Genomic DNA, 15,454 nt, shown 5'->3' with positions numbered 1-15,454 from the left:
TTTTTTTTTAATTAGAAAAGGAAAATTAAGGAAACAATGTATCAGAATATACTGCACAAAGGAAAGGTAAATATTGATTCATAAAGCTCGACTTGCATCAAGTGTGTGCATGTATAAAACCTTAAATGTATATACATACACGCACACACACACCTGCATAAGAACTGGGTTACTTTTGTAAACACTGGCCTAAGGTCCATCAGGATAAAACAACTCTGCATATCAACAAGCCCCAGGAAATCGCTTACTTGCTCCTTTCACCATTCTCCCTTCATCTTTGTCCCCTATACCTTCTTAATATTTTGCACAGAGAGAGGTTTTGTTCAGAGCTCAAGAACCACACCCAAAAGAGGACATCACAACTTGCAAAAATATGCATAGATGCCACAGAAAGAGGCTCCCAAAACTCCCCACTGACCCAAGTTAAGATTCAGGATGCTTCCAGTGGTAGACGTTTTGTCCGTTTTCGTCGTGATGGGCGTGGACGCTTGAGGAGAGAAGGTTTTCGGGCTGCCGGACAAACTCCCTGCTTGTCCCGTCTTGGCAGAGGCTGGCGAAGCTGAAAAAGTATGTTCATTGTTAAAAGACAGATTTACAAATGAATAAACAAATAAAACTTGTTTGTCGGGGGAGAGGGGAGAAATTGTATCTGATTTCAACAAGGCCCCCAGAAGTGCCCAGATGGGGCGCAGCAGGAAGGGTCGGCCATTTATGTCAAGCACAGGCTTTAACCCAATGTTAAGCCGTGAAGGAAGGAGGCCTCCCCAGTCATTCTATTAAGCACAAAGCTCTAAGACAAATCGGCTAAGCTGCCACTGAAATTGGTTTGGCCCATTCACGGGTGTAAATCTCAAAATAAATAGCGATTAAAGCGGCCCCCAGCACGGTCCAGATGCAGAGACCGGAGCCAGGCTTACAAATGGCATGCCATCCGTTTATAGGAGATGTGGGAGCTGGCTCGCACAGCCAATGCACCTGCCGTGGGCCAAGTCGACCCCTTGGGAGATCTCTGGCTTCCCATTTCAAAGGTTCCGTGATGCAGAATGAAGCCAAACTCAGCACCAGATGGAGCGAGGGCGTCACTGGTCAATGATCTCCCTCCTTACTATGTTCCAAACTTTTACAGGAGGACAGAAAATCATACCTAAGCCCGAGTCTTTTAAAAATACCATAGGGTGCCTGGGTGGCTCAGTCGGTTAAGCATCTGACTTCGCCTCAGGTCATGATCTCACATATCATGGGTTGGAGCCCCATGTCGGGCTCTGTGCTGACAGCTCTAAGCCTGGAGCCTGCTTTGGAGTCTGTGTCTCCCTCTCCCTCTCCCTCTCCCTCTGTCTCTGCCCCTCCCCCACTCGCTCTCGATCTCTCTTCTCTTCTCAAAAAAAAAAAAACATTAAAACAAATTTTTTAAAAATAAACTTTTTTTTAAATTTTAAATACCTTAAAGCTACCTCCATACTGCTCCCCTAAGCCTCATCCACTGAATGTGGGCAGGACAGAAAGCAAGCCACATAACAACACAAGAGTGTTCAGATGCGCCGTGCGTCTTGGAGATCCTGCCCCTTTGCCTACACAGCCTGCCATTATGGGGACTGTCCTGTCTGTTACAGAGCTCCTAGAGACAACATAATGGCCAGCCCTGCTCCGATGCACAGGAAAACACGGACTCTGCCGTGATCTGATCCTTAAGGGAAAGTTGTCGATGGCAACGGCGTTACGAATCAGGATGTCCCGGGGACTTCAAACAGTGCTCACGCTGGCAGATGGTCACCTCAGTTTCCTCACCCGCCAAATGGGGGTAGAGTCAAAGTGAGGATCCAATGGGTGAAAGCCAGTCAGTATGCAGGGCTCCCTTGGCTCTAGTGCAAGGACCTACCAAAGCTACCTTTAATGGATAGAGGGGGAAAGACTAGACACAGGGAGGATGGAGGCAGGCACGCAGCGAGAGCCAGACCCCAGGTGTGAAGTCCACCTTGGCAGCTGACTTGATGGGCGTCCTTGGGCACGGTCCCTGAGCTCCGTGAATCTCCTTTCCTGGTAGCCTCAAAGAGAGACACTGATAATAAAATACGAAAGGACTGGTAAAAAGCACCCACCTCATCAAGTTGTAAGGATCTAGTACGTTAATCATCAAAACAGTGGCTGGCATCAGAGAAGCACTGTATTATTATTTGCTATTAGTATAATATCACTTCCTATTTCCCCGTTAACCTCGAGGGCGTTGGTTTCAACCACCTAAACCAGCAGTTGTCAGCCAGGAGTGATTTTTTTTTTTTTAATTAGGTAGGCTTCACGGCCAGCGTGGAGCCCAACATGAGGCTCGAACTCACAACCTCGAGACCAAGACCTGAGCTGAGATCAAGAGTCAGACGGTTAACTGACGGAGCCCACCCAGACGCCAGGCAGCCCGGAGTGATTTTGCCATCCAGGCAGGACACGCTGGGCAATGTCTGCAGACAATTTTGGCTGTCACAACTAGGGCAGGGGAGGGTGCTACCAATATCTAATAGGTGTAGACCAAGGATGCTGCTCGCCCCTGCCCCACCACCAAGACAAATAATCTTTGGTTCCAAACACCTATAGAGCAGAGGTGGATCAATTCACAAAGGGATGAAACAGGTGTGCCTGTGGGGAACCTCATCTGCAGACGAGATGGGGAGCTGGCAAGGAGATGAGCTAATCCACGTCAAGTGGTCCTTGGCAAATGCTCCATCGATGCTCCACATTATTTTGAGAATCAAGTTTTGTTGGTGGTGGGTTTTTTTTTAATACTAATTAACTTAGTTTCACTGTAAGGATGAACAAATGCCCGGCCCCGGGCACACAACACTCTCTCAAATGAGAGCTTCAATTTACTGTCACTACCACTGTTCCTGTAACCAGGTACCATAACAACCAGCAGAATTAGAGTGCTTGGCGCGCGCGCGCACACACACACACACACACACACAATAAGAATCATCAAAGATAAAGGCATTTCCAAAGATTTAAGTATTACCAATAAAATCTTTAGTATTCGGATTTTATTTTTCGTTCACTCATATTCTATCTGCTTCCTTCCAAAAGAGATTTGCAGGGGCTGAAAACATCGGTGTCCTATATTCTCTGCGAGGACTAAAGACCAGTGCCGCTCTGACTGTATTCTCTCACGTGAACCAGCAAACAGGGGTAGCAGGAAGGGTCTTACACCAGTCAAGGTACTGCGTAGACTGCAAGGAATTTGTCAAGTCTGACCCAAAAGGGTAGGCGGAAGTAAAAACGTGGGTCTGCATTTCCCTGCTTCATAACAGCTCATGTTAAAAAAGGAAGGAAGGATGGGCGCCTGGGGGGGCTCAATTGGTTAAGCGTCCAACTCCTGATTCCAGGTCAGGTCGTGATCTCGAGGGTCGTGAGTTAGAGCTTCCCATCAGGCTCTGTGCTGACAGTGCAGAGCCTGCTTGGGATTTTCTCTTTCTCTCGGTCCCTCACCTGCTCATGCAGGCTCGCTCGCACCTGCTCTCTTATCAAATCAATATTTTAAATTAAAAAAAAAAAAAAAAAAAAGAGGAAAGGGAAGCCAGCAGGCAGTCTCACAGAGCCCTGCCCCCTTGTGGTCCCTACAGGGAAACTTAGCAAGAACACAGGCAAAGTCGTTATTTTTGCAATTCTGTAGTTAAAATATAACGGGAAAAACAAGTCTTTAATTTCACAGGCACATAAAGTTTCCTCTGTTAATAAAACATAAGTATTGAAGGTTTAAGAACTATGTTCTAAATTTTTTAATTTAAACATAGCACCAGGATATGGCAAGAATAAAGGTGTTTGGAGAACACTGGCTCCCCACGGGTACGAGTCTGGTTCACTCTCCATGCAGCCAGCAAAGGGCAGGGACCCCCTCACGGACATCTGGGACTAAAATGCTTCCTGTAATCAGGGAAGGGACAGCACGGGGTCACCTAGCAACCCTGGGTTCCAACACGCAGAACTCTCCTTGGGGAACACGATGGCCCCTGTCCACCCCGGAGTGCCCCATGTCCCCCCTCCCCAATTTGTGAAACACTATGTACCTGCCTCAACCTCCCCATATCAGTTAACACTATGACCACTCACCTAGATGTTCAAGGCCAAACACGTCTAAACTGCCCTAATTCCTCCCTTGTTCTCCTGCCCCAATTTACCCCACTCTTCAGCCAGGCCCCTCCCTGCACACCGCTTCCAAAATATACCCCCAAGCTCCCCCCGGTCTCCATCCCCGCTGCTATCAGCCTAATGCACACATTCTCAAAGGTGGTTCTGGAGAACAGGGGGGTGAAAAACTCTCTTACTCTTTTTATGTATAAAACACAGACACATGCAGTACATAAAAAGAAATACAGTACTTTGAAATTTCATGAGGGTCCCTTCCTAGGTATAAACCCAAAAGAACTGAAAAGCGGTACTCAAATCTTGCTACACCAACGTTCATCACAGCACTATTCACCACGGTTCAAAGGTGGAAACAATCTGAATGTCCATCGACGGATAGACAAACTCTGGAGTCCTCGGTGGAACGTTTACTGAGCCATAAAAAGGAATGAAGGTCTGATGCATGCTGCATCATTCACTGAAAACACAGGCTCTGTGAAAGGAGCCGACACGAAAGCCACATTTTGTATGATTTGGCTTAAATGTAATACCCAGAGCAGACAAATCCATACAAGTCGTGTGCAGACTGACGGTCACGAGGGGTCGGTGGCCAGGGAGTAGGGGAGTGCTTAATTACTTCACGGGATTTTATTTTGGAGTAATGGAGATGTTCGCTTTCAAATGGTTAATTTTAGGTCATGTGAATTTCATCTCCATTAAGGAAAAAATTCACAGGAGACTGTTGGGGGGTGGGGTTGATTAGGGAATATCTAAAATGGCTCCTTATGGGATGAGAAAGAAAAAAATGGCTGATAAATACTGCCCGTGCCTATCATTTCCCACAAAGAGCCTGTAAGAGCTCCCATGGGCCCCCCACCTCCTGCCACAGCACCCCTATCCTGGGGCACCCTCCACACCGCAGCCAGGTACACAAACCACGGCTCCATCTAAAACCATCCAGAGGCAGGGTATCTGGCTGGCTCAGTCAGTAGAGCACATGCCTCTTGGTCTCAGGCTTGTAAGCTCAAGCCCCCACATTTGGGTGTAGATACTTAAAATTAAAACCTTAAAAATAAATAAATAAATAAATGAAACTATCCTAGAGGTGTCCTATCCCCCAGAATAAAATCCAACCACACATGCGACCCTTTCCTTTCCTCATTCAGGAATCTCCAGCCACACGACCTTTGTGCTGTTCCTCTAAGATCACATCTGCTCCCAACTCAAGCCTTGACACTTCAAGAATTCCCCAGGAAAGGCCCCCACCCCCACCCCGATCATACTGGCTGGTAACCCTCCAACACCACCCTCAAAGCCCTTCCCCTGCTGGCCTCATCCAAGGGGGCCAAGTGCCTCTTTTTACCATCTCCCCTTTGCCGTGAGCACGTCAGCTCCAGGACAGCAGGGTCCCTGCCAGGCACCTGGGATGCGGCCCGGTGTCCGAGAAATTTACAGAATGAGCAAATACATCAGATCATTAACTGAAGAATGAGGTTTCCATTTCTCTTCTCACCACAGAGGTCAGGATAAGCAATAAAGAAACAATAAGAGCAACGAAAGAAAACCTTCTTCATAAAAACACAGCCGTTTCTGTTTAAATACTCTCGATATTATGCAGCTACTAAAAACAAGGTATGCTAAAAGAATGATTAACAATCCAACAGAAACACATAAATGAGCATCTGGGGCGGGGGGGGGTACAAATGGTCAATAAACATGTGAGAGATACAGATACAGATGGATAAAGATAGACGTGGATACATTTATCTCCACCCTACATCTTTTTCGCATACGTGATTACCTTGTTTCAAAAAATAACACCTAGTGTTGAGGGAAGGGGAATACTCACTGGAATCGTAAAACCTTTTTAGCACAGCAATTAGGTGATGCTGAAATTACCCAAAATTAAATTTATAAATCACACGGACGGTAAGGTCCAATGCTGAGTTCACCCCCTAGATATACGTGTCATGTGCCCCGGACACAGTATGCACACCAGAAGGTTCACTGCAACAGTATTTATGACAGCAAAAAGGAGATGGCGTATAAATGTCTGTTAACTGAAGACTAGATAAGTGAATTAATTAATACCATACACCCTAAAAAAAGAATGACACGGATCTGCACAATCTGACAAGGACTGGTCCCCGCAGGTATGTGTGTGGGAAAGAGAGAGGTAAAAATCAAGTGCGTACAGAAGTGCCCACAATATGTGTAAATGTTTATCGAAAACACACGCATAGCTTCAAATGAGTGTATACATATTTTTGGTAGTAGTATACTCCACAGAGTATAAAAGAGGCATAATGAGAAAGTTTCAGGATGTAGGAGAAAACCAACGACCTTTTTTACATCCGTTTACACTGCTTTAATACTGCTAGGTTGTGTTTTATTTTAATTTTAACCATGTAGGGTCACCAATGTTAAAAAAAAAAAAAAAAGTCAACTAGAGTTATTTAGATGATGGGTCATCTTGCCCGTTTAAAACTACCTCTACTGTGGTTTCTGTTGTGGGGGAAAAATCTTTAAAATAGGTGTAAAAATATATTTCTTAATACAGATAAATGTAAATGAAGGGGGCGGGGATTTTGGAATTCTCAGACTCCAGTGATTTTCAATGGATATGTTCTCGAAAACATGAACTCTGGCTTTGTATATGGCCACCGGGACAAAAATGTCAAACAGCAGGCTAGCCAAAAACACCCACAATTTTGGGAATTCGAAAGCTAGCAGAGATGTCCATACATAAAATGTGCATTAAGAAAACAAATCAGGGGCGCCTGGGTGGCTCGGTCGGTTAAGCGTCCGACTTCGGCTCAGGTCACGATCTCGCGGTCTGTGAGTTCGAGCCCCGCGTCGGGCTCTGGGCTGACGGCTCAGAGCCTGGAGCCTGTTTCCGATTCTGTGTCTCCCTCTCTCTCTGCCCCTCCCCCGTTCATGCTCTGTCTCTCTCTGTCCCAAAAATAAATAAACGTTAAAAAAAAAAAAAAAAAAAAGAAAACAAATCAGGGGCGCCTGGGTGGCCCAGTCGGTTGAGTGGCTGACTTCGGCTCAGGTCATGATCTCGTGGTCTGTGAGTTCAAGCCCCACGTCGGGCTCTGTGCTGACAGCTCAGAGCCTGGAGCCCGTTTCAGATCCTGTGTCTCCCTCTCTCTCTGACCCTCCCCTGTTCATGCTCTGTCTCTCTCTCTGTCTAAAAAATAAATAAACGTTAAAAAAAAAATTAAAAAAAAAAAAAAAACAAATCAGTGTATCTGTTCAAAACCTACCCATTCACACGACTTCATAAAACCAAGTTTCTTCCCCTAAGAGATGTTTCCCAAATGCCTTCGTTCACATGCCCCCAATCATTTCTGTCATCTGCACGTGCTGCTTACACCCTACTGACTGACAACTACAACTATATGGACAAGCAGAAAGGTGTCAAGGAAAGAATCCACCCTCGAAAGGAGCAGAAGGCTTAGTGTGATCCATTCGACCACAGAACATTACGATGGCAATTATCAATGGGATTTATACATTTAAAAACCTTGACTTGAATTCAAGTCATGATCCCAGTTTCGTGGGTTCGAGCTCTGACATAGGATTCCTCACTGAGCATGGAGACTGCTTGGGATTCTGTCTCTCCGCCTCTCTCTGCCCCTCCCCTGCACACACACACACTCTCTCTCTCTCTAAAATTGAAAAAAAAAGGAGGGGGCACATGGGTGGCCCAGTGGGTTGAGTGTCAGACTCCTGATTTTGGCTCACATCATGATCCCAGGGTCATGGGATCGAGCCCCATGTCTGGCTCCACACTGACCATGGAGCCTGCTGAAGATTCTTCTCTTTCTCCGTTTGCCTCTCTCCCCTGCACACGTGTGCATGCACGTGCGCGCGTGCACACACACAAACACACACACACACACACACACTCCCTCTCTCTCAAAATAAATAAATAAATGTTAAAAAACTAAAAGTTTAAAAAAACCTGAAGGAACACCCAATTGGTCTGTGGGTTGTTTTTTTTTCTTTTTTTGAGAGAGACACAGAGCGAGCAAGTGACCATGAACAGGGGATGGGCAGAAGAAAGAGAGGGAGACAGAGAATCTGAAACAGGCTCCAGGCCCCAAGCTGCCAACACAGAGCCCAATGCGGGGCTCAAACTCACGAGCCACAAAATCATGACCTGAGCCGAAGTCAGATGCTTGACCGACTGAGCCCCCCCCAAGCGCCCCAGGAACACCCAATTCGTAACCCTTGTTACTTCTTGGGGTATGATTATGTGCTATTCATTACACAATATTAAAATGTGAAAGCAACAGTTTACATTCAGGGAAAAAAAGGACACAAAATGCGATGGAGTAGATTGAAGAGTGTCAAACCTGAACATGAAGCATCAGAACTTTTGCTCTCAGTGCTAGAAGTCCAAAGCACGGCACGTCAACATCAGGGTTCTCAACAGAAACTGGAGGGGCAACTACGCCCCCAGGGGCAACGTGGCGGTGCCTGAAGACACTTTCAGCTGCCCTCACTGTGGGCAGGGGCGTGCTCTGGGCATGAAGCGAGTAGAGGCGGGAGTGATGCTATATACCCTGAAGTGCACAGGGAGGCCCAGCCAGACCATCGTCCAGCCCGAGCCAGCAGGGCAGAGATCGAGAAACTCGATTTTAAATCATGCTCGACATTTTCAAAAGCAAAAAGACATTTGGAAACGCTCGTTTCGATTAAGCTTTGACACGGATGCAAATCCTTTTGTAAAGCCGTAAATCTTGCTCAAAGGAAGAACTAATCGCCTTTGAAGTCACAAATAATTGAATCAGATTTTATACTTTGATGTACAATTCACGAGTGCAGACCAAAACCCATCATTTATTATCTACGTTTATAGGATCCTGGCCTGTGCTAAGTGCTATTCTGACTCCATGAAACAGGAGTCTTAGAATTAAATTAGCAAAAAATGCCCCTTCCCTCCCACGCACCCCGGCACTCTGGAGGGGCAGAGGCAGAGGAGCTAGTGATTCAGCGCCAAACTTCCTCTATTTATAAAGCTTCGGAAACAACCTCCATCTTCAAAGGGCAGTAGCTTGCACAACTCTTGATGGCTTGCACAGATGAGCCACACAGCAGAGCATCACTGGACAGTCTACGACAGGACAGAAACTCCTATTGTGAAGGACTATGTGACATGAAAAATATTCAGAACACAAGGTTAAGCTTAAAAAAAAAAAAAAAAAACCTCAGGTGCCCGGATGGTGCTATCGGTGGAACATGAGACACTTGATCTTGGGGTTGTAGGTTCAAGGCCCACAGTGGGCGCAGAGCTGACTTAAAAAGTGGGGGGGCCACCAGATGGCTCAGTCAGTTGAGCATCTGACTTCAGCTCAGGTCATGATCTCATGGTCCGTGAGTCCAAGCCCACATCGGGCTCGCTGCTGTCGGCACAGAGCCTGCTTCGGATCCTCTGTCTCCTCTCTCTCCACCGCTCCCCTGCTCGTGCTCTCTCAAAAATAAACAAAACATGGGGCGCCTGGGTGGCTCAGTCGGTTGAGCGCCCGACTTCGGCTCAGGTCATGATCTCGCAGTCCGTGGGTTCGAGCCCCGCGTCGGGCTCTGTGCTGACCACTCAGGACCCTGTTTCGGATTCTGTGTCTCCCTCTCTCCCTGACCCTCCCCCGTTCATGCTCTGTCTCTGTCTCAAAAACAAATAAACGTTAAAAAAAAAAAAGAAATTTTTTTATTAAATAAAACATTAAAAAAGAAGAAGGAGAAAAAGAAAGAAAAAAAATCTCAAAACTGTCTACAACAGATACTGCAAACGAGCCAATATGTAAAAGTTGGGGCAGTCCACATTTAAAAAAGTATCTGAGGCTTCTCTTGAACCATGAGAATAAGGCAACAGAGCCCACATTCCCACTTGGCAAGAACCAGCAGGAAGGCCCCCAGGGCCCTTCAGGAAAGGCATTCCTCAAGAGCATTCTGACAGGTCAGGTGGTGGTCTGTTAGTGGGGTGTAAGGAGTTCGCATCAGAAGAGTAAGGACCGCTGGGGGGGGTACATACAAGCACCCACCCGTGTGTCATCAGGAAGAGTGTTATTATTTCTGCTCTGTGTTGTTCAGCCCTGTGACCACACTTCTCAGTCTTGCTCATCTCCATACCTGCCTGATCCCTAGAAATATCTGTTTTCAACTGAATAGCATGGCTCCTAAACCAACATAGAAAAAAGTCCTGGAAAGCACCTCTTCCTGCCCGCACGTCCTGTCCCCACGCTTTAATAAAATCACCTTTTTTGCGCCAAGAAAAAAAAAAAAAAAATTGAAGTCCTGGAAACAAGTATCCAAGGGCTGACCGGGAGGTGGAATGATGTGTGACTTTAGTTTTATAAATAACAAGTGTTGTATGACAAGGATGTACTGTTATGACAAAAGGAGTATCCAAAGACGTTTTCCCTTCTCCCTAAACAGTAACCCCTAGTGCAGCTACAAGACCAAAGGACTGTTCGTTCAGAGGGTGCTGACAACCCCCGGCGCTATAACTCGTGGCCGAATACATATTCATGGCTGAAGTCGAGGTCCTGCAAGCAAATATTGCCAAAGGCATCGACTTAGGCCAGGACGTCTAGATCAAGGGGGAAGCAGGACAATCCCGGAGAATATAAACCGCTTTGATCCATAACCAGGACACCACGGGCAAAAGGCTTCTGGCTGAGCAAAGTACTCCTGAGAAAAACTGAATCAAGTTCTATAGATTACAGACACGTGACTGAGTTCCTCCACACGCCCGCGATACAAAAGGAAGGTTTCTAAACGCTCATAAAAGTTTTAGTTAATAACTGATTTCAGTGTGTAGCTTTCATGTTGCTGGCTACCAAATTGTTATTGCTAAAACTAATACGACTTTTCTATCCTATGACGATCTTTTTTTTTTTTTTTTTTTTTTTTGAACACTATTTTGGATAAATCAAAAGCTCATCTCAATGATACCCTCCCTCCCTGTGGGGCATTTCAGTAAATATTCCACTTCTCCTCGTACCACACGCTATTGTCGCTGCTGACAGCAGAGGGCAGTAGGGTGCAATGAAAAGAAAATGGATGTAGAATCAGGATCTAGCCGTGGGCTCAGGCGCCTCCCTCCACTCTGCACAGAGACCTCAATTTTGCCCCCTGTAAAATGGGGAAACGGACTCAAGAGTTTCTTCTAACTAGGTCTGTAACAGAGGTTAGCAAAAGGACCCATGGGCCAAATCTAGCGTACCGCCTACTCTCATATGGCCTACAAGGGTTACTTGCCATTTGCAAATGGAAAAATCCTGAAGGGTTACTAGAGGTCATGAAACACACAAATCACATGAAATTCAAATTTCAGGGTCACAGCCACATATTGCCTATGGCTATTCATTAATACAACAGTGCTGAATAGCTGTAGAGTTGTGAGGGACAAAGAGCCACAAAGCCTAAAATATTTACTATCTGGCTCCTGACAGAAAAGGGGACAACTGGTGAGATTAAAACGATTTGGGGGAATCACCTTCTCTACACATAGTACTCACTGGCTGCCTAACTCATAATCCCCAAATGATCCAAGCACATACTGGCAACAGGACCATATTTTAGAAAAAGGGACTTTAAGGGGCGCATGGGTGGCTAAGTCAGTTAAGGGTCCGACTCTTGAGTTTGGCTCAGGTCGTGATCTCACAGTTCTTGAGATCCAGTCCTGTGTCTGCCTGGGATTCTCTCTCTCTCTCTCTCTCTCTCTCTCTCTCTCTCTCTCTCTCTGCCACTCCCCCACTCACACTCTCTCAAAAATGAATAAACACTTATAAATACATATTAAAAAAATAATAGGGGCACCTGGGTGGCTCAGTCGGTTGAGTGTCCGACTTCAGCTCAGGTCATGATCTCACAGTTCGTGAGTTCGAGCCCCGCATCGCGCTCTGTGCTGACAGCTCAGAGCTTGGAGCCTGCTTCCAATTCTGTGTCTCCCTCTCTCTCAGTCCCTCCCCCACTCGCACTGTGTGTGTGTGTGTGTGTGTGTGTGTGTCTCAAAAATAAACATAAAAAAAAGAAAAATGAGAGTAAACCCATTTCCTTGTGGAAGTAATAAATCTCTGAAGTATTTAACAGACAGCCAAATAATATTTGGGTACAAAGAGGGGCGCCTGGGTGGCTCAGTCAGTTGAGCGTCTGACTTCGGCTCAGGTCATGATCTCGCGGTCTGTGAGTTCGAGCCCCACATCGGGCTCTGTGCTGACAGCTCGGAGCCTGGGGTCTGCTTTGGATTCTGTGTCTCCCTCTCTCTCTGCTCCTCCCCTGCTCATACTCTCTCTCCCCAAAAGAAATAAAGATTAAAAAAAAATAAAAAAAAAATATTTGGGTACAAAGAATTCAATTTAAGTCACCATTCCTTTCCTCACACTGGACCAGCACCCCCTCGCATCAGCTCTCCCAATGCGAATCTGAATCTGAATCCATATAGGCATTTGCTGAGCAACCACCGTAAGAAATAACGTAGCAGCCAACATCTTTGCAACGCTTACTTTTTCTGGCACTGTTCCGACCCTTTGTGGACACGGCTTCATTTAAGCCTTAACAAGAACCTATGGGTCAGGTCTGTTATTACGTCACATCACAGATGAGGAAACTCAAGCACCAAGACATTAAGTATCTGGCCTAAAGCCACGCGGCCAGTGAGTGGGAGAGTTGGGATTTGAGACCGGCAGCCTCATTCTTAACCACTTGCCATTCTACAGCAAGTGTCAATCAGGGCAACCAACCTGTAAGGAGCGCTCGGGGGAGAGCACACGTTATTGCCGACCTCACCTGTCGCTCTAACACTGGAGCGCTAAGTATCGTGAAGGTAGAGTTTGGATAGAAAAACAGCCTTTCGATTGAAGTAACATTCCTGAGAAACAAACTCTTACGGGAAGTTTTGCTGTGATAGCCCAAGAGGCGTCTGCTCTCAACTCTCAAGGATTTCTGGCCACCTCTGCCCCACTGCGAGGAAGGACCTCCATCTGGCCTTTGGGGACCAATTTTCTCCGTTCTTGATTCCTAACAGCAAAAATCCCTCTGGGTCACCCATTTAAAATTTTAAATGTCCTCCACTGGAGCAAAACCCCATAGAGGTCCCTTTGATTCTGAGACGCTGGCCAGCCAGAACCCGACAGGTGTGGTCCCGACAGAAGCCCTCTGTGGCAGGAGACCGCTCCCCCCCCCCCGGCCCCCGCCCGCCCCCGCCTCTTCCTCTTCCTCCGCGGCTGACCTGTGCTCTTGTCCAGGAAGTCCATGGACTCCTCACTGGCGCTGAAGTGGCTCGACGTGGCCTTCTTCTCGGCGTCCTGCTCCACGTCGGAGCCCGTGTGCACGGAAGAGTTTGTGCTCATGGGGGAGCGTGGTATATCGGACAAGGAGATCCGACGGCCCGTGCCCCCGCTCAGCATGGGCTTGCTCATCAAGATCTTGGGGGACGCCGTCATGTCGAAGTTGAGCTTGACCTTCTCCTGCTTGTCTATCTTGGCAGCACCCGCGCTGGGATTGCTGGGATCGAGCAGCATTTGGTACTGGCTGTTGGGCGTGTACGGTGTCCTGAAGGGAGAGTAGTTAAAAACCCCGAACTTCCTGCGGATGTTCTCCACATACACCTCCATCTCCTGCATTGCACTGTTGAAGATGCTTTTCGTCTTTTTCACAGAAAAAGGAATTTCTTTGGACATGAGGTAGCAATTATTTATTGGAACCCAGGCCCTAGGAAGTGCAGAAGAGAGAGGTGAAGTCAACTTTGGTCCTTTCAGAGATCCTTTTATTTATTTATTTGTTTGTTTGTTTGTTTATTTTTTGGGGTTTTTTAAAAATTGGTTTTCTGGCGGTAAGTTTAAGAGACCCACACGCCCTATTGTTAACGTAGGCACGGCTTTATTCATCGTAACGATAATTTTATGCCCGATGAGTCTATCCCCATCCTACACTCTGATTCCATAAATTTGACTATTTTATTAAATACCTCCTCTAAGCGGAATTCACGCAGTCATTTTGTCTTACAGTGCCCGGCTGCTCTCCCTTAGCGTCGTGTCCTCCAGGTTCAGCTATGTTGTCCCATCTTTTTTAAGGCCGAATACTATCCCATGAGATCTATCTACCGCGATTTCTTTATCTGTTCATCTGTCGATGGACATTTAGGGTGTTTCCAGAATTTTTTTCCTTAACGCAAACCAAATTAGCCTGGTATGTCTGTCGACCTTCTTAACTACATACTCCATTCTTTAAAAATGACTTGGGGGGGTGCCTGGGTGGCGCAGTCGGTTAAGCGTCCGACTTCAGCCAGGTCACGATCTCGCGGTCCGTGAGTTCGAGCCCCGCGCCGGGCTCTGGGCTGATGGCTCAGAGCCCGGAGCCTGTTTCCGATTCTGTGTCTGCCTCTCTCTCTGCCCCTCCCCCGTTCATGCTCTGTCTCTCTCTCTCTGTCCCAAAAATAAATAAACGTTGAAAAAAAAATTTTAAAAAAAAAAAATGACTTGGGGGCACTTGGGGGGCTGAGTCAGTTAAGTGTCCGACTTGGGCTCAGGTCATGATCTCGTACTTTGTGGGTTTGGGCCCTGCTTTGGGCTCTGTGCTGACAGTTCAGAGCCTGGAGCCTGCTCTGGATTGTGTGTCTCCCTCTTTCTCTCTCTGCCCCTGCCCTGCTCATGCTCTGTGTGTGTGTGTGTGTGTGTGTGTGTGTGTGTGTGTCTATCTCTGTCTCTCTCTCTCTTTCAAACATACGTACATACATAAGACTTGGTTTGGGGGCTCCTGGGTGGCTCAATCCGTTGAGCATCTGACTCTTGATTTCAACTCAGGTCATGATCCCAAGGTCATGGGATCGAGCCCCGTGTTGAGGTCCATGCTGACTGTGGAGCCTGCTTATGATTCTCTCTCTCCCTCTCCCTTTGCCCCTCCCCCGCTCATTCACTTGTTCTCTCTCAAAACAGATTTTTTTTTTTAATTTCTCTCTTTTGAGACAGAAAGAAAGAGCACAAGCAGAGGAGGGAGAGGCAAAGAGAGAGGCAGAGGCAGAATCCCAAGCAGGCCCCACAATGTCAGCACGGGGCCCAATGCAGAGCTCCAACGTATGAACCGTGAGATCATGACCTAGGCTGAAATGGAAGAGTCAGAGGCTGAACCAACTGAGCCACCCAGGTGCCCCCCGCCAAAAAATGTTTTAAATGACTTGGTTTGAATGGTTAACACATGATTAGCCGTTAACACTTAATAGACATGTTCTTGTGACAGAATGTGAGCAGCAATCTTCACTAAAACATTAAAAAGCTCATAGACTTAGTCATTTTAATCCATTAGAAGAATAATAAATCCCCTCTTGGCTCTGGGTGAGTAG

At 46.8% G+C, this 15,454-nt stretch overlaps 1 protein-coding gene across 46 annotated transcripts in view; it reads right to left on the bottom strand.

The window, feature by feature from the left end:
* The window catches only part of ZMYND8 (zinc finger MYND-type containing 8), a 123,986-nt gene that overhangs the window by 43,107 nt on the left and 65,425 nt on the right, over positions 1 to 15,454 (bottom strand). For all 46 annotated transcript variants that reach the window (XM_043553769.1, XM_043553763.1, XM_043553761.1 and 43 more), the window contains 2 exons: positions 13,346 to 13,827; positions 419 to 559 (listed from right to left, as the gene is read on the bottom strand). In XM_043553769.1, the coding sequence (XP_043409704.1) occupies positions 419 to 559; positions 13,346 to 13,827 (623 nt within the window). The remainder of the gene's footprint in view (positions 1 to 418; positions 560 to 13,345; positions 13,828 to 15,454) is intronic.

This window comes from Prionailurus bengalensis, chromosome A3, assembly GCF_016509475.1.
Source record: "Prionailurus bengalensis isolate Pbe53 chromosome A3, Fcat_Pben_1.1_paternal_pri, whole genome shotgun sequence".
Lineage (NCBI taxonomy): Eukaryota > Metazoa > Chordata > Mammalia > Carnivora > Felidae > Prionailurus > Prionailurus bengalensis.
The sequence above is the reverse complement of the archived record's forward strand: the minus strand, read 5'-3'. Positions and strand labels throughout refer to the sequence as shown.